The sequence below is a fragment of the Rhineura floridana genome, chromosome 1 (assembly GCF_030035675.1).
Source record: "Rhineura floridana isolate rRhiFlo1 chromosome 1, rRhiFlo1.hap2, whole genome shotgun sequence".
In the NCBI taxonomy this organism is placed as follows: Eukaryota; Metazoa; Chordata; class Lepidosauria; order Squamata; family Rhineuridae; genus Rhineura; species Rhineura floridana.
The window spans coordinates 146,242,759-146,261,045 of record NC_084480.1 but is presented as its reverse complement, the minus strand read 5'-3'; the positions used below and the strand labels follow the sequence as shown (position 1 = coordinate 146,261,045).

At 42.5% G+C, this 18,287-nt stretch overlaps 1 protein-coding gene across 2 annotated transcripts in view; it reads left to right on the top strand.

Annotated features, from left to right (window-relative positions):
* The window catches only part of MFHAS1 (multifunctional ROCO family signaling regulator 1), a 53,432-nt gene that overhangs the window by 27,070 nt on the left and 8,075 nt on the right, over nucleotides 1-18,287 (top strand). For both annotated transcript variants that reach the window (XM_061635430.1, XM_061635421.1), the window contains exon 2: nucleotides 16,838-17,120. In XM_061635430.1, the coding sequence (XP_061491414.1) occupies nucleotides 16,838-16,968 (131 nt within the window). In that variant the 3' untranslated portion in view covers nucleotides 16,969-17,120. The remainder of the gene's footprint in view (nucleotides 1-16,837; nucleotides 17,121-18,287) is intronic.

Below are 18,287 nucleotides of genomic sequence, written 5' to 3'. Positions count from 1 at the left end.
GTTTGCTTTACTTCTGGTTCTATGTGTTTAAACAACAAAGGAAGGGCATTCTTTTTCCATATCATCCACCTCATATTGTTCATCTCTCTGCTGAGGTGTTCCATTAAGTACCTTAACTAAACATAATCTTCACAAGTGACCATGCTTTACTGTAACAAGAAAAAGAAAGCCCTAACCACAATCAGTGCATTGATGATGGTGGAGGATTTGGGGATTGATTTTGGACAGGCGGTATTCATATGCTGATACACAACTCTTACCCATTTCCCCTGCCCTTTCTGTGTAAAACAAGTGTTTTATCTAATATATGGCTTTATCTCCGTAACATATGCCTGTCTTGGATCTCTTGTGATTTGCAGAACCAAAATTCATGGAACGAGACAGTATTGGATAGCAGAAAAGGCAAGAATTTGGATGAAAAAAGCGTAATTTCATTGCAAATTGTTTTTTTAAACTGGACGGATGGCTGGACAGATATGGAGTGCATGTTCTTTTTTGTTTATTGGAATTTATGAGGTCTAGTTGTTAGCTGCTTTGAGTTCAGGAAAACGGGAATAGAACAATCATGAGAAAATAAATAGTAGGCAGCTAGGCAAAGAAAGTACGGCATAAGGGAAGGATGCAAAGGCAGCAGCCAAACATTTAGGTGATCAAATGTATTGTTTATTTGTATAACTGGTGTTACACCAGAGTTTCCCACAGGAAGCATAAAAAGTGCAAATGACATGACAGTCTCTCTCGCTTTTGTCTTTAAACACATTGAACAGTCTTCTAGGAAATTGTCCATGCAGATATTGGGTTTTCCATGTCAAATGTGAAGACACCCTGGGAGGGCTGGTAAACAAAAGAGTGCAAGATAGAGGACAAAAAGCTTGAACTTCATACTGGTGAACAGAGCATCTTCCACAGCTCAGTGGTAGAGCCTTGCACGCAGAAGGTCTGCAGTTCAATCCCCAGCATCTCCAGGTAGGGCTGGGAGAGACTCTTGCCTGAACCCCTGGAGAGCTGCTGCCAGTCAGTGTAGATAATACTGAGCTAGATGGACCAATGGTCTGATTCAGTGTAAGGCAACTTCCTGTGTTCATTGCAAGATGGTTTCTCTTAGTTATAATGAAGAATTGTGAGAGCCAGTGTGGCGTAGTGGTTAGAGTGTTGGACTAAGACCTGGGAGACCAGGGTTCGAATCCCCACATAGCCATGAAGCTCACTGGGTGACCTTGGGCCAATCACTGCTTCTAAGCCTCAGAGGAAGGCAATGGTAAACCCCCTCTGAATACCGCTTACCATGAAAACCCTATTCATAGGGTCGCCATAAGTTGGAATCGACTTGAAGGCAGCCCATTTCCATTTTCAATGAAGAATCAGGCAGGTTACTGTAGCTGAGCATTAATAGTAGTATAATTTATATAGTGCTTGATGGCATCAGGCAGCCTGAACTCCTGTCATCGATAATTGAGAGTAATAATATTGGCTGCTCTTACAGGATTAATGTAAGAATTACTGAGACAATGAATGTGAAGCACTCTGAGAAAATCCTGTAAGAGCAGCCAATATTATTACTCTCAATTATCGATGACAGGAGTTCAGGCTGCCTGATGCCATCAAGGTTTGGTTCTCTCAAATGATAAACCTGTGACTGGTCTGTGCCTTTTTGGACTGCATGTCGTAGTCTAGTGTCTAGGACAGATTACCATCTGGGGTAAATCGAAGAGGTATCCCTTTTTGGATGGCCTTTGACCCTAGTAAAATTGTCAGCCACATCGGCTGTTGGAAACTAGTAGCTTCACTGAACAAACACCCTGATTATATTTTTTAAAAAGAGAGAAAAAATATGTAGTGGGGCTACATGTTTCACATGTACTCAAATTGGTTGAAAAACATCCAATACAAAAATGTATTGAAATAATTTTTGGGAGCACGGTTGAGAAGATGAAAAACTGTGCCAGGTCTGTAAATAATGCAAGGAGAAAATCTTATTTTTTAGATTTCAGTTATGGATAAAATGGTTCATAGGTATGATGGTATAGTCTGTCTTCTACATATTATACATCATTTTTTCCCTCATTTAGTCTCCTATCTGGCATTGATCAGTGATTGGTCATATCTCTATTGAGGTAACATTCCTGGTGTAAAACAATATCTCCCCCCTTCATCCAACTACATGGGCCTTAAAATCGGGAGGTTGTTACCATCTTGAGGGATTAAACTAGATAATATTTTTAACAGCCTACGATCCTAGTAAAAGTATTAGCTGCCATGATGTTTGGTAATGAACAGATTTCATTGGGGGGCCCTCTGAAGCAGATTTGTTTTTCTTTGGGGGCATTGGAGGTGGAGGAGAGAAACGGCAGTCCTGTTGCACTTTGTAGTAAGAACATAAGAAGAGCCTGCTGGATCAGGCCAGTGGCCCATTTAGTCCAGCATCCTGTTCTCACAGTGGCCAACCAGGTGCCTGGGGGAAGCCCACAAGCAAGACCTGAGTGCAAGCACACTCTCCCCTCCTGAGGCTTCTGGCAACTGGTTTTCAGAAGCATACTGCCTCTGACTAGGGTGGCAGAGCACAGCCATCACAGCTAGTAGCTATGTTGTGCAAGTGGGTGGGTGTAATTAGATCTCGACCCTTTGCATTGATTTTATGTTTGCCACAATTCATTTCTAGCTTGTTTTCTTCTCTCTATGTGGGCATTCTTACAGAGCAGAAGCAGCTAAGCTGAAGATTTCTGATGGACCTGCTCAGTCATCGGCATTAAGTGTTTCAGTGCTTTCTAAACAGTTCCATAATACATGATCAACATTAGCAATTGGGTGGCCTGGCAATTATAGCAAGTCCAACCTAGAGCTTTTCAAACAGCACTTTGCCTTTGAGATAAGACCTTTCCCCCCCACTTAGTGAGCTGTGGATACAACCAGTATGGTGAGGCAGCAGATTTGCCCCAGGCATGCCCTGCCTCTGTGTACTAGTTGTAAAAGGTAACAATATTGTAGTGCAATGGGTGTGGTCCTGAAAATGTGTGTGCTGGGAAGGAGGGTTGTATTGGACTGTGTACTTGTATGTGTAAATTATAAATCCTGTACAGACACTCGTTTGCTTCTTTTTGTGTATTTAATGTAAGGGGGATTATGATACCAGCAGCAGGCTGGTATCCAGCCATATGCCAGATCTCCACACATTTTCTCAGTGCCTTACATGATTTGCATCATATGATTTCTTAAGCCTCTGTGCAGATATTCTGACCTGTACAGAGAGAAGCAGGTAAGGGCTGCAGTGTCATGAATATCATTGAGAGTTTGTAGCCATGGATTTGTGATGAGCTTATTCACACATGTAAGGCAGGTATTGAATATGCATATATGAACCAGCTCTAAGAGGCCAGTCACTGACCTACACTCCCATTTTGTTTATAATAGTATTTCTGAGCTGACCAAAGGCACAGCAGTTAAAAATCAATACAATTCCACATGTGGCAATAAAAGTTTGTAATTCCAGGGTTGAGAGAGTAATGTTTTGTTTTGTTCAGTGCCTCTGTGGTGTTTTGAAATAGAACCTTTACTGACAATAGAAGAGCTTCTTACTTTCTTTATTTCTTTATTTTTATGAAACACCCGTACACTATGTTCAAGATCAAAGGCCCTCCTCCGGGTGCCTACTCCAAGGGAAGCTCGGAGAATGGCAACAAGGGAGAGGGCCTTCTCAGTGGTGGCCCCCAAATTATGGAATGATCTCCCTGATGAGGTGTGCCTGGCGCCAACACTGTTATCTTTTTGGTGCCAGGTCAAGACTTTCCTCTTCTCCCAGACATTTTAGCATGTGTTTTATATTGTTTTAAATTTTTAAATTGTGTTTTAAATTGTTTTTTAAAAGACGTATTTTAAATTGTATTTGTTTTTAGTTACTGTAAACCGCCCAGAGAACTTCGGCTATGGCGCGGTATACAAGTATAATAAATAAATAAATAAACAGCTTGCAGCAAGGGGGAGGGCTTTCTATTGTGTGCAACATGCCCCAGAAAGAATGTACTATCCAAACAGAATGATTGGAAGAGGTCTGGCCAGTGAGGAAAGCTAGAAGGTTTTGAGTACCACCTTCTCCCCTCTCCCTTTTTCTTAATGCTTTGAGAGGAAGAGGCACCACTCTGGCAATGTGACCTTTCTTGACTTTGATCTGCAAAGCATGGCTAATTCCTCATGTACTCCACTGAGGCAGCACAGGAAGATTATGTTTTTTCCCCTTTTAAACTGAGGTTATATAATGCTTGGCACTGATTACTTGGGCATGTGATAGACGAGATATTGTAATTGGGGTAAGGCCCTCAGATAAACAAATAAGGGTGCAGCAAGCTATTCAGAAGTATAATCACTGGGCGGTACGCAGTCCTAGTCCTTCTCAGAGTAGACCCATTGAAGTTAATAAACATGACTAACAGGTTCATTAATTTCAGTGGGTCTACCCTGAGTAGGAATCAGTTTAATACAACTCATTTGATCATCCTAGACACCTCCAGTGCTGCTGTAGTTCTTAAACCGCATGCAGCAACCATGACCAGAACATATCAATATTTAAATCATCGACATAATGTACACCACTCTGGACTCCCAGTTGAGAGGAAGAGCGTTACAAAAATCAAACAAATAAGCAAACTGTGGCCAAGGCACCAAGTGCACTTTTCAGAATTCCAATGAAAAGAAACACAGAGCTTGTAATAATTCATGATAGTGGGAGAAAGTTGTGCAGGGAAGAACCTGTGCCCACTCCCTTTGCACACCATATACTACATGTAACACCATTGACAAAAATAGATGTAGGCTATATTAAACCTATAAGGTAGGCAGGGTTATGAATATTCTATGCTGCAAAAATTAAATTAAAATTAAAAATGTTGCAAAAATTAAAATTCTGACAAGAAAAACATTTCTGGGGTCTGTGTAAATCAGAAGTCTGATTCAGTGTGGCATAACAAATATTCTAATCTAATATTCTTGCATGTTTGAGTAATATGAACACACATACCTTTGAAGTATAGTTTTCACGTGGGAATCCCTGAAAGCCATCTTCTTGTCTTGCCCTCCCTGATCCTTCCCTGTAAGTGTGCAGCTAAATGATATAAGTAGGTGCATTTTAGAGCATGATGAGACCCATTAATCCTGGCTGGTGCTCTACATAAACAGAACGGGCTCCCTTATTTTATTATGATCCACCACCACCAGCTCTAGTGCTGATCTTTGTTACATCTGCAACTGGTCTGATCTGCTAAGGCTGTTATGAGTTTCTAGTGTTGTAAAACGCCACCTGTTAATCCTTAAGAGATTGGTTGAGTAATTATTGTTTTACTACTACTGCTGCTTTGGAATAGATGTATGTACAACAAATGTCCAAACTGCTAATGTCAGATTCAGACTTTGACTGTGCAATTGCATCCTAGGGTAGCACTTGAAGTTTTCGGCTTGCTGTGAGCAAGCAAGCAAGCAAGCAGTCTGTGTCCTGTATTGTGTAAAGCAAGAGAGAGCTGCCACCTTGGGATAACTGTATCTCAGAGCTTCAATTTTTAATGATGCTAGAAAGTGGCCATTCCCAGTTTATCTGAAATATGGGGTATTGTTGCAGTTCTCCCCTTAAATTTTTAACTGGACCCTTTCACAGTGGGACAATTTCTGTGCTGTAGGCATTTTCCACATGATGAACCTGACATCCTCATAACTGGGAAAGTGTAAAATAGGTAGCACTGCTACAAGACTGTGAGGCAACTGATTGGAAAGATGCTCCTAAGGTTTATGATTAATCGGGCACTGCTGAGCTGGGGAGAGATCATACCTGTTCTTCACAAGGCTCTCCCTGGATTCATTGCTGATTCACATTCCCCTTTTAAAACTTGCACAATGATGCTGTTGTCAGGTGTGCAAGTGACAAAAATATATTCAGATGTGTCCTGCCTCTGAGCATTGAAAATATAATTCAGCTTTCGTGGCAAATAGCTAATGATATTCAATCCTCAGTGGATATCTCTCTTTTAAGCCAACTAAGTTAGTGGCCATCACCATATCCTGTATCTGTAAATTCTATGTTATTTATTTATAAAAAATATTTGTATACTGCTATTTCATTAAAAACAGCAAAGCGGTTTACAACACATTAAAAACGATCACCACCACCATAGAATAAAAACTTTAAAAATACAATAAAAACAAAGGTCAACTGTTGCAGAAAAAGCATCTTCTTAATTGCCTGCATTAGCCTGGCAGAACAGAAAGGTTTTCAGCAGGTACTTAAAAGTTAAAACAGAAGGTGGCTGCTGAATCGCTGTTGGCAGAGCATTCCAGAGAACTGGGCCGATGACACTGAAGGCTTATGTGTCTGTGTTAAATGAGCCTCACCAAGTTGGGGGATGGCCAAGGTTGCTCCTGCAGATGATCTCAGTGATTGAACTGGGACATAAGGGTTCAGGCAGTCCCTAAGATACCATGGACCTAAGTTGTTCAGGGCTCTGTAAAATAATACTGTGAACCTGGCTTGGTAGTGGATAGGCAACCAGTACAGATGTTTTAAAAGAGGTGTCAAATGTTGTTGGCCATGCGCTCCCATCAGCAGTCTGGCCACAGCTGGAATTTCCGAACCAGGGCAAAGGGCAGCCCCACATAGAGCACATTGCAGTAATCCAGCCTCGAGGTTACCAGTGCATGGACCACTGAGGTCAAGTTATGTTAAGTACAGATGGTATGAAATAATACTTGCTTTTTGTCCATTCTGAGCCAGCTGACAGTTTAACTTCATTGGGACACTGAGTTCTTATTAGAGAGGGCTCACTGAGTTCTTTTTAGAGAGGGAGAAAAATCTCTGACCAATCTCTCTATGCCTTTTATAATTATGTAAACCCAATTCATGTGTCAAACACACACCCCAGTTGTCTTTTTTTCTAAAGCCCCAAACTGTTTTCTCTTTTGTTATAAGAAAGGTGCTCCAACCCCCTCGATCATTTTGAGTGCTCTTTTCTGTACCTTTTCCAGTGCTACAACTTTTAAAATAAAAATGGGATGATGGGAACTGTATGCAATTCCACAAATTTAGCCACATCATAGGCATTTATGATGTTGGCAATTTTATGCCCATTGGCATTCCAACCACCCAGAAAAATCTCTCTTCTGTCACTCTGGACAGTGTGCAATTGTGATGGAAATTTTTAAAAGGGCAAACATCTTTTGGAATTTTTAGGAAAAAGATTGAAATTAAAATGGCCAGTATCGTTTCAGCAGTGGAGAATACAATTAAGGGATTGGGGAGGAACAAGGAATGAATGTATGCAATTAAATGTGCATGTATTTGACTCATTTTAGTTGGGGACAAGGACTGAGGTTAAATCTAAGGCTGGTAGTTCCAAAAGTATTTCCCTTTGGTCTGTCTGACCCCTAGTTCTCATCCCCAGCTGAAATGGAAGCCAAATTCATATTTTGTTAATTATTCTTCCCTTCCCCCTTCATTATACTCCCCACTATTGAAATTCAGATTGTAGGCTGATTGGGGCAGAGCATGATCTGTCTTTCCTTTGCTGGCAGTATTCTGTTAAGTGCCATGTACGCTTAAAGTCTAAATATGATGTTGACATTGGCTAATAAGATGTGTGCATATTTTATATAAAATATTTTAAAATGTCTTTAAAAGGGACATGAATTGAAGTGTGTATAAATCAGATAACATAATTGTACCACTCTATTTGTTTCAGTTTGGCTCTTAGCTGAAATATATTCCAATTTCAGTTACGGCATGTAAAGAGGAATACAAAGGGTTGTATCTAATGCTGTGCAGAGTTCTGTTTGCAGAACAGGTTTTCCCCCTTTCTCCTGTCCTTGTATCCCCCCCCCGAATCTATTCTGGAGGGTCTCCCATCCCACTGGAGCAGACTTAGAGAGGGCTGCAGGAGGGAGGAGAGGGAAATTCCGTGCAAGTGGAAGTCTATTGTGCGAATTCAACAGCAGTGTTAGATATAACCCAAAGAAACTAAAGAGGATTCAGAGAAGAACTGATAGGACAAAAGGATTTGGGAATGTATTAATAAAAATAATAATAAATTTTATTTTTCAGTCGCCTATCTGTCCGGGTTAGGGACACTCGAGGCGACTTACAACAAGATTAAAAAACAATACATATATATATATCACACAAACAAATTTAAGCTAAAAACTATCCTTCAGTTCATTATAACATAGAGTTAATCTGTCCCAATCTTGTAGGCCTGCCTGAAGAGCCAGGTCTTTAAGGCTCGGCGAAAGCTTGACAAGGAGGGAGCATGTCTGAGATCGAGAGGGAGGGAGTTCCAGAGGGTGGGGGCCACAACAGAAAAAGCCCTCTCTCTGGTCCGCACCAGCCTGGCTGTTCTCACCGGTGGGACCGAGAGAAGGTCTTGCGAGGCTGATCTCGTCAGGCGGCACAATCGGTGATTCTGGAGGCGTTCCTTCAGATACACTGGGCCGAAACCGTATACGGTTTTAAAGGTCAACACCAACACCTTGAATTGGGCCCGGTAGACAACTGGTAGCCAATGAAGATCTAATAACACTGGGGTGATATGATCCCAGCAACGGCTATGCGTAATCAAGCGAGCCGCCGCATTCTGCACCAGTTGTAATTTCCAGACCGTTTTCTTTTCTTTTTTTATCATTAATTTTTATTCAAATTTTCAAAGACAAAAAACAAAACAAAACAAAAATAATTAAACAATAAAATAAAATGTTGACTTCCGATTTGTCGCAGATCAGTTATAGGTCAACAATATATAACAATCCTGTCTCTTAAATTATATTATAAAATCACTTTCCTCCAGTAGTTATCTTAATTAATCATCAAATCTCATAAACATTACTTTATTCTTTCCACAAAAAGTCAAAGAGAGGTTTCAATTCCTTGAGAGATATATCTTTCAATTTTTCTCCAAATAAACATGTCAATTAATCCATCTCGTTCAAATCTGTTAGGTCCAATAATTTCAATAGCCATTCTTCCATTATCAATATTAATTCCATCTTCCATCTTCAATAGTCCTGTTCAGTCCAGTAATTTCAGTATCCATTCTTCCATTATCAGTATCCCATATTAATCTTGCTGTCATAGCCATAGTCATATAATAAGAGTCTGATGGGAATTTCCTTTATCACAAATATTTCCTTGCCATCAATTCTGAATATGTTGCTGAAATATTGTTGTAAAGTCATATCTCTGTTCTTCTTTTTTACAAAATGCACTGGCTCATCTCTTGAGAATTTTTCCATTGTCACATATCTGTAGTTAATTCCATAGATTTTTTCTGTGTCAAGCTCCATCACATCATTCCAGTCCAGAAAATTATCCAAGACATTGATAACTTTATCTCTAATATCTTCATTAATTTCTTCAGAGACAACGTTGAATTCCAGACAGTAAACTTTGTTTCTGATATCCATAAACTCCAGATCTTTTTCCAATTCCACATTTTTTCCAATCTCCAGGGCTTGTATCTTCCCTTTAATTTTTCTTTTCTCATCTCTAATCTCATCAATCTCCTCTCTCACAAGATCCCCTATTTCTTTAAGCTCCTGCGTCATTTTGCCTAATTCAGTTTTCATCTCCTGTATACCCTGTCTCCATGGTCTCAGCCACTTTCCTGATTGCCATTCTTAAAACCACGAAAACAAAAATTATTTCAGCCACAATTGGGTTAATATTCCAGGCTTGATGACATCACAGTGTAGACAGTACAGCCTGCCTTATCTCTTATTTGTTCAGGAATACAAAACAAATTTAGTTCCCAGCTTCAAAACAGTTAGTGGTGTCGTGAACAAGTAGATTCGTCAAAATGAAATAGACCAAAAAGAAAATAGTCCCGGACATATAATACTCCAAAGTTCATAAATCAAATTTATTTGTTTTTTTTCCCTCCTCGAAATAGAAATCCCTCTTCCGTTTGTATCTTTAGAATGCACTTCCAGACCAGCTTTTTGCAATAAAAACAAAGATAAGCTTTTTCAATTTCTTTCCTCCTTAATTTCGTGAATAAAAGAGAAGAGTTATAACTCACCCAGAAATTCTTTATAGCTGATTCATTGACAAATCTCTTTTTGCTGCAACAATTTAAACCAAGTGAAAAAAAAATAGAAAGAAGGATGCTTGCCTGTTAAAGTCTGTTTTTCTTTGAAGAAAAGATAAACGTGTCGATTAATCAGTTAGAGCTTGTTGGAAGTCCGTCCGGCATTTGCTGGCTGAACCTTCTCTCATAAATTAATGAAATCCAGTCCTCCCAACAAAAACAGGCTTTTGTGGTTAATCTCTACGTTTCTCCCTGCCCGGGAGAAAATCTTTACCAGTCAAAAAGAACGTTCTGACTGATTTTAAAACTGAAAAAGCTTCTTCTGAGACGAGAGCTCGTCTCAAAAAGCAGGCACAAGCAAAGTCACCCTTCCTGGAAGTGATTTCCGGACCGTTTTCAAGGGTAACCCCACGTAGAGCGCATCACAGTAGTCTAAGCGAGAGGAGACCAGGGCATGTATCACTTGGGGGAGCAGATGAACAGGAAGGTAGGGTCGCAGTCTCCGTATCAGATGTAATTGATACCAAGCTGCCCGGCTCACTGCTGTAATCTGAGCCTCCATGGACAGCTGGGAGTCAAGGATGACCCCAAGACTGCGGACCTGGTCCTTCAGGGGTAAACTCACCCCATTAAGCATCAGGTCAGTAATTCCTAACCTGCTTTTATCTCCCACAAGTAATACCTCAGTCTTATCGGGGTTCAGCTTCAGCCTATTCTCTCCCATCCATCCACTTACGGATTCCAGGCACTTGGACATGGTGTTCACAGCCAACTCCGGTGAGGACTTAAATGAGAGATAGAGCTGAGTGTCATCTGCATACTGATGACACTGCAGCCCAAAACTCCTGATGATAGCCCCCAGCGGTTTCACATAGATGTTGAATAGCATGGGAGAGAGGATAGAACCCTGTGGCACTCCACAATGAAGAGGCCAAGGGTCTGAAACCTCATCTCCCAATGCCACCCGTTGCTGCCTATCCGAGAGATAGGAACGGAACCACTGCAAAACAGTGCCTCCTATTCCTAATCCCTCTAGGCGATTTAAAAGGATACCGTGGTCAACGGTATCGAAAGCCGCTGAGAGGTCCAGGAGGACAAGAAAGGTGTATTCACCCCTATCCAATGCCCTCCTCATCATCTACCAGAGCGACCAAGGCTGTTTCCGTTCCATGGCCAGTCCTGAAACCCGATTGGAATGGATCTAGATAATCCGTTTCCTCCAAGTGTGTCTGTAACTGCGCAGCCACCACCCTCTCAATCACCTTGCCCAAGAATGGTAAATTAGAGACTGGGCAAAAGTTGTTTAACTCTTGGGGATCCAAGGACGGTTTTTTTAGGATGGGCTTTATCACCGCTTCCTTGAGGGCTGATGGCATTGCACCCTCTTGCAAGGATGCATTCACCACCGCCTTGATCCCTTCGCTCAGTCTCTCTTTACAGCTCATAATGAGCCATGAAGGGCAAGGATCAACCAGACAAGTGGTTGGCTTCACAGTACCGAGCACCTTGTCCACTTCCTCAGAGAGAAGAGGCTGAAACCGATCCCAATAGACCGGATTGCAACTGGCCGACTCTGGCCCACTTCCTGTCTCCACGGCGAGCGGAAGCATGCTCTTCAGGCGCTCAATTTTATCGACAAAGTGTTTAGCAAAATTATCACAGGAGGTTTTAGAATGTTCCATGGGTTCCTGAGCAGCTGGACCGACCAGGCTTCGGACCACTTGGAACAATCTCCTGCGACAGCACTCTGCCGATGCAATAGAGGCAGCAAAGAAATTTCTCTTTGCTGCCTTTGTTGCCACCTGGTAGGCAGCTATTGCTGCTCTAACCCGTGTCCGATCGTCTTCAGTGCGAAATGTCCGCCACCGGCGCTCAAGTTGTCTCACCTCCTGTCTCAGACCCCGCAACCGTGGCGTATACCAGGGTGCTGTCTGAGTTCTATTCAGGGGGAGAGGACGTTTCGGAGCCACCCAGTCCACCGCCCTAGTGACCCCTTATTCCACTCCATCACCAGGGATTCGACCGGGCGTCCTTCAGCCAGCTCCATATCCCCCAGCGCATTCAGGAATCCTTTGGGCTCCATCAGGCGTCTGGGGCGGACCATCCTAATAGGTCCTTGTCCCCTGCGGAGGGCGTGTGGCATCGAGAGATCTATATTCACCAGATAGTGATCTGACCATGACACGGGGTTAGAATAAATCATCCCCATTTTCAGAGCACTTTCCTCCCCTCCCGAGACAAACACAAGGTCGAGAGCATGACCGGCTACATGGGTAGGCCCTATATTACTAAGGTGCAGATTCCAAGAAGTCATGGTTTCCATGAAATCCCGAGGGGCTCCTGTGAGGACAGCCTCGGCGTGTATGTTGAAATCCCCCATCACCACAAGGTTGGGGGAGAGCAACCGCACACCCGAGATCACCTCGAGCACCTCAGTCAGGGATTCTGCTGTGCAGCGGGATGGGCGGTACACAAGTAGAATCCCTAAACTACCCTTTGGGCCCAACCTCCAGTACATGCAATCAACAAACTTGGTCTCGTGGAGAGGGGGTCTGGCGAAACACGAAGATTCCCGATAGATGACTGCCACTCCCACTCCCCGCCTACCAATCCTCGGCTGCTGTGCATATCGGAAACCGGCCAGACACATGGCCTCAAGTATAGGAGCTGAGGCCTCATCCAGACATGTCTCCGTAATACACACCAGGTCTGCGTCCTCATCCATGATCATATCATGGATGAGTTTTTTTTTCTGTACCACAGACCTGGCGTTGCACAACAGCAATCGAAGATTGGATGGAGTTCTGCTTCCCCCAGTTATCTTCTGGTGGTAAACAGGCCCGGAACAAGGGATGGATATTAAGCATCTATCCCTGGTTCCCCGATGCCGGCTTGGCCTGTTTCCCGCGCCTCTCCAGAATCTGCCGCCTAGCCTTTGAATATTGTGGCTCACCCCCACACACACACTATCCCCCTCCGGTCTGCACATAGCTCCCTCCTATTCACCAACAGGCAGGCCTATTCCTAAGTAACAGTAAATAAAAAAAATAATAAAAATAGAAATAAAAATAAAATATTTCACGTCTCTCCTGCCCACAACGTGGAGTTAGTTCACTTGTAGTTGATGATGGGCCTTCCGTCTCCTCCCATTCTTAGGCCTCCACCACGGCGATCTTCTCCGTCGCTGCAAAGCGTCGCGGCCAGAGTGTCCCGACGTCCTCTTCTTTCCTCCCCTCTCGGGCCAACAGGAACGACCGAAGGAATCTCTAGTACAATGGAGGGCGTGTCCCCAATGTCGCGGCTCGCGAAGATACTATGTCGCGCCGCACCTCCAAACTCATAGGCCAATTGAGCTGCCGATGTTGCAGCTAGCGAAAGATGCCGCTTCTCGCCCCAACACCGCCCCAGGGATTTTCCCCGGGACGCCCAAAGAACAAAGCGAGCAGTGCCGCCGCTGCTCGGGCCGGTGGGGGTGATGGGGGGCGTATTGCCACTGTCGCGGCCAGCAAAAAGCGTCATGTCGCACCTCAATCCGCTCCCCAGAGATCTCTTCCCAAGCTGTCTGAGGACAGCACCGCCACTCGGGCCGCCACCCGGGTCGCAGCCTCAACCCAGTCCAAACCAGAGGCAACCCGGGGCCGATCAAACAACGCCGCACCAGAAGGGCGCCGGGCGACAGGGAGCAAGCCACAACGGCAGGCGAGAGACGGCGGCAGGAGAGAAGCGGCAAAGAAGCCGCTGGAAAAACATGGGACGAGGGAGGTCCACTCCGACCACCTCTCAGCCCCCCCACTCTCCCCACCGCCGCTGGGCCTCACAGCAAAAGGGGTGAGTAGTCCATGCGCATCCCTCGGCTCCAGACTGCCGCGGCGTTCTTCTTGCCTCTCGATAGTTTACGTGTAAGAACATAAGATCTCTCAATGGATAGCCTTCTTCCCCTCAGGGAGTTGCAAGTCAGGGTGTCACTGGAGCCACAACAGAGCATCACCATAGGCAAAGTGGTGTTCCGAAGTGGAAAGCATACAGTGATTTAGACATGGAAGTATCAAATATTTAAAGGAGGGAGATGTCAGCATCTGGATACTTGGCCTACTTGGGAGAGATTCCTCATCCACAGTCACATTTTCTGTCAAGCCTTTGAAACCTCTCATCCCAACTCAACTCAACATGGCATGCATGTTGCTAGCCTTACATATATCCCGTTACCACTGCCTCTCTCATTTCTTTCCTCTTGTTATCTTCCCACATGGTTGAAATTTATTCAACTGCTTGGAGCAAGCATCCTCCTCTTTTGTTAAGCCTGTGACTGCACTGTAGAAATAGTGTGAAGAAGATACAGCGGTTAGAAGCCTATAACATAGAAGGATTTAGGCTGAAAATAAATAATTTCCTAGGAGAAATTATGAACTTCTGTACCCTAGAAGATTTTAAGAATAATTGTTTCCATTAAAAGGATTGTGGCATTGCAAGGGATGAGATCCACTGAGCAGTATCGATTTGAGTTCATTCTTTGTCTGCTAGCTGCTGCTTTTACTGATTTGTTTTTCCCCCTTGAAAAACAAATTGATATTTATATTTTCTTTCAAAGTATTGATATTTTGAAAGGAAATATCAATAAATGAAAGAAGATATTGATAAACAAAAGTGGCTTCACCATTTCCACCTCCTCCGCTGGGACTAAGGCTGGTCAGTTTTCACATTAGCAAGCAGAGAGAGACTGGCTGTTTTCATTTTGGAAAGGAAAGGAGAAAAACAACTTTCAGTGCCCCCTCCATACTCAGCAATCCCTGAGTCCTTCATGTGGGTAAGACTTGGCTTGCTTCTTCCTGCTTGGAGCTTGAGATTATTCAAGTGGAAGGGGTGGCAGAGAGAGAGAGAGAGAGAGAGAGAGAAACCTATACTACTGTGCTATGCTCTGAGTAAAATCAATAAAAGAACAGTATATTCAAGGGGGGGAAATCTAGTGTTGGGGAAAAGCTGCTGTTCAGCACTGACAGGATCACTCCACAAAGATGGAGAATGTGTAGACCATTGAAAAATCCAGTGCTAAATCTGAATTCAGCAAAACTCCCACCCATCCCTAGGTATTGCAGAGGGCTAGATTATCCTGGGAGGGCTTCATCCCCTTCCACTGGAACATATATAAACAGGAATAAAAAGTAATGTGTGTCTAGCTCCTTCCAGTTCTGTTCATGGCAGTTGTATTTTTATTCCTATATATCAAAGCCTTTGTTGAGTTAGGGTCCATTTGCTCTTGAATCATTTTTGCAATTTCTTTCTCTCTGCAGACTTTTCCTCATTAGACTCTGGGAGTGCACATATTAAATATGCATCACCTAGATAAAAAAACCTCTAGAGTCTATTTGTCTGGTGGTCTAGGTGATTGGAGGGGAAAAACAATGGTAGATGTTTGCTTTTGTCATGGGCTCCTTATAAATCTTCAGCCATTCAGTTTGTCAATATGTAGTGGGTGACATTTTTGAATTTGTTACGGCTCTTCAAATGCGTAATGAATTCCTGAGCTGTGTTTTCCCTAATATTCTTGGAAACACATTTATATATATATACATATATATACATATATATATATATACATATATATACATATATATATATATACATATATACATATACATATATATATATATATATATATATATATATATATATATCCTGTCCTTCCTCCCAGAAGGAGCCCAGAGTAGCAAACAAAAAAACCAAAAGACTTTAAAACATCTTAAAAACAAAAGAGTTTAAAACATTTTAAAACAAAACATCTTAAAAATATATTTAAAAACAACTTTAAAAACATCTTAAGCAATTCCAGCACGGACTGGGATAAGGTCTCTACTTAAAAGGCTTGTTGAAAGAGGAAGGTCTTCAATAGGTGCAGAAAAATATAACAGACATGGTGCCTGCCTAATATTTAAGGAGAGGGAATTCCAAAGTGTTGGTGCCACAACACTAAAGATCCACTTCCTATGTTGTGCAAAATGGACCTCCTGATAAGATTGTGATGGTTATTGTTATTTAACTGTTGTAAATTGTGTTTTGTAAATCGTATTGCTTTATTGTATTGCTTTATTGTTTTATTGATGTATTCTTATATTGAATTTTGATATTTGTGTCTTCTGTAAGCCGCCTTGGGCTGAAAGGTGGGGTATGTATATGTATAAATAAATAAATGAACAACAGTAACAATAATAATATAATAATATCTGCAGGAGGCCCTCACCTGCAGACCGCAGTGATCAACTGGGTATATAAGGGGTAAGATGATCTTTCAGGTATCCTGGTCCCAAACTGCCCTAACTGCATAGGGCTTTGTACAGCAAGACTAGAACCTTGAACTTTGCCCAGTAGCTAATGGGCAGCAAGTACAATTCTTTCAGCAATGGGGTAACATACTGGGAATACCCTGTGCCCCTGTGAGCAATCACGCAGCCACATTTTGCACCAGCTGCAGCTTCTGGACCAACCTCAAGGGCAGCCCCACATAGAGCACATTACAATAATCCAGCCTGGAGATTACCAGTGCATGGACAATAGTGTTCAGGCTATTCCAGTCCAGAAATGTCTGCAGCTGTCTTACCAGCTGAAGCTGGTAAAAGTCACTCCTAGGCACTGAGGTCACCTGAACCTGTAGTGACAAAGATGGATCCAGGAGCACCCCCAGACTACAAACCTGCTCTTTTAGAAGGAGTACAACCCCTTACACGTCTTGTGAATCTAGGCCTGAAGCAAGATGTGCCATTGTGTCTTAACGTCCTCTGTCCTCTTTCTTGCAGGAGAATTGCTGAGTCAGCCTAGGCCAGAGGGAGTGACTGAAATCATCTGTCCAAAGAATGGTAACGAGCGAGTGAATGTGGCTCTGGTTTACCCCCCTACGCCGACAGTGATCAGCCCTTGTTCCAAGTAACATCTGGAAGACACCTGCCTTTACCCCTATATAAGGACACACCAAACACCCCTTAATCAAACAAGCCCTTGCTAAGCATTTTTGGAGATGCACAGCCCAGAGACGTTTCTGATTACTAGTGGGGCCTGGACATCACAGTTTGGGAAATAAAGGTATAGTGTTTCCTTTTGTGAATGGAAATATTTGCGGTGCTAGTATTGTTTTATGCTAGAACATTACAAGGAAGCTAAACTGAAGTAGCGGGCCAGCATTGCACAAGACTTCCTTATTTTATTTATTTATTTTGCAGAATGTACATCTTAAAAGCATTGTATGAAAATAGAGTGCTTCAGTTTATTGTGATTTTATGTCTGTGCTTTGAAATCTGCTTGCAATTCATGTTCTGGGCAAACAGTGACCAGGGGAGAAAAAGAACTGCTAAGGAGTAATTCACTGACACCTGGCTCCTTTTTGCACCGTGCCTGGAATGGCATGAGAGCTTCCGCTTTAGACTTTAGATTAAGAAAGTTGCAATTCTGAACAAACTGTTTCCTAATACCCTCCAAATTAATAATTAAATTCATAAATTTGTTAGTAACCTAACACAGAGCAATGACTTACAGGTGACTTACATTCACTTCTAGCTGTCAGTAACAACTAAGTTCCTTCTAATGTCTTATGTTTTGGAGGCACCAATCCCTAAAATTATCAGTGAATTAAAAAAAAAGAATATCACAACTCAGTGGTTGACTATTATTGATACATTTAGGACTGACTTTATGCATATTTAGGTTTTAATACAATTAGTCAAAACTTCCTCCTGTTATTCTTCACACAACCTTTACTGAGATTCATGGTGGATACCCCTGCTAGATACATTCACCACTGGCATACCCGGCTTTGTTCAGGAATTCTAAAAAGTAAAACAAAAAAGTGTAGTTTTGAAAGGTTCAGTCCACCATCTTTATTCAAAATGGTGACCAGAACATAGACAAAACCTCCTTGATCTCAGGAACCACCATGCAAAATTTGGTTACCACATCTTAAGAGGCGTCCAAATGCATAGTGAATAGACTGACAACTTTCCAAAATATGTAGTAGATTATGATAGACACGTACAGAGGCAGGATAATTCTTGCATAGTATAGAGAAAAAAAGATTCATCTCTCATAACACTAGAGCTCAGGACCATCCAATTAAGCTTAATTTTCGAAGATTCAGGGCAGATGAAGAAAGTACTAACACTTCCTGGAAACTGCAGGAACTGTTTTACTCAGGTCCTATTTGTGTTTTTCCTACAGGTATGTGGTTCATCACCGTGAGAACAGGATGTTGAACTA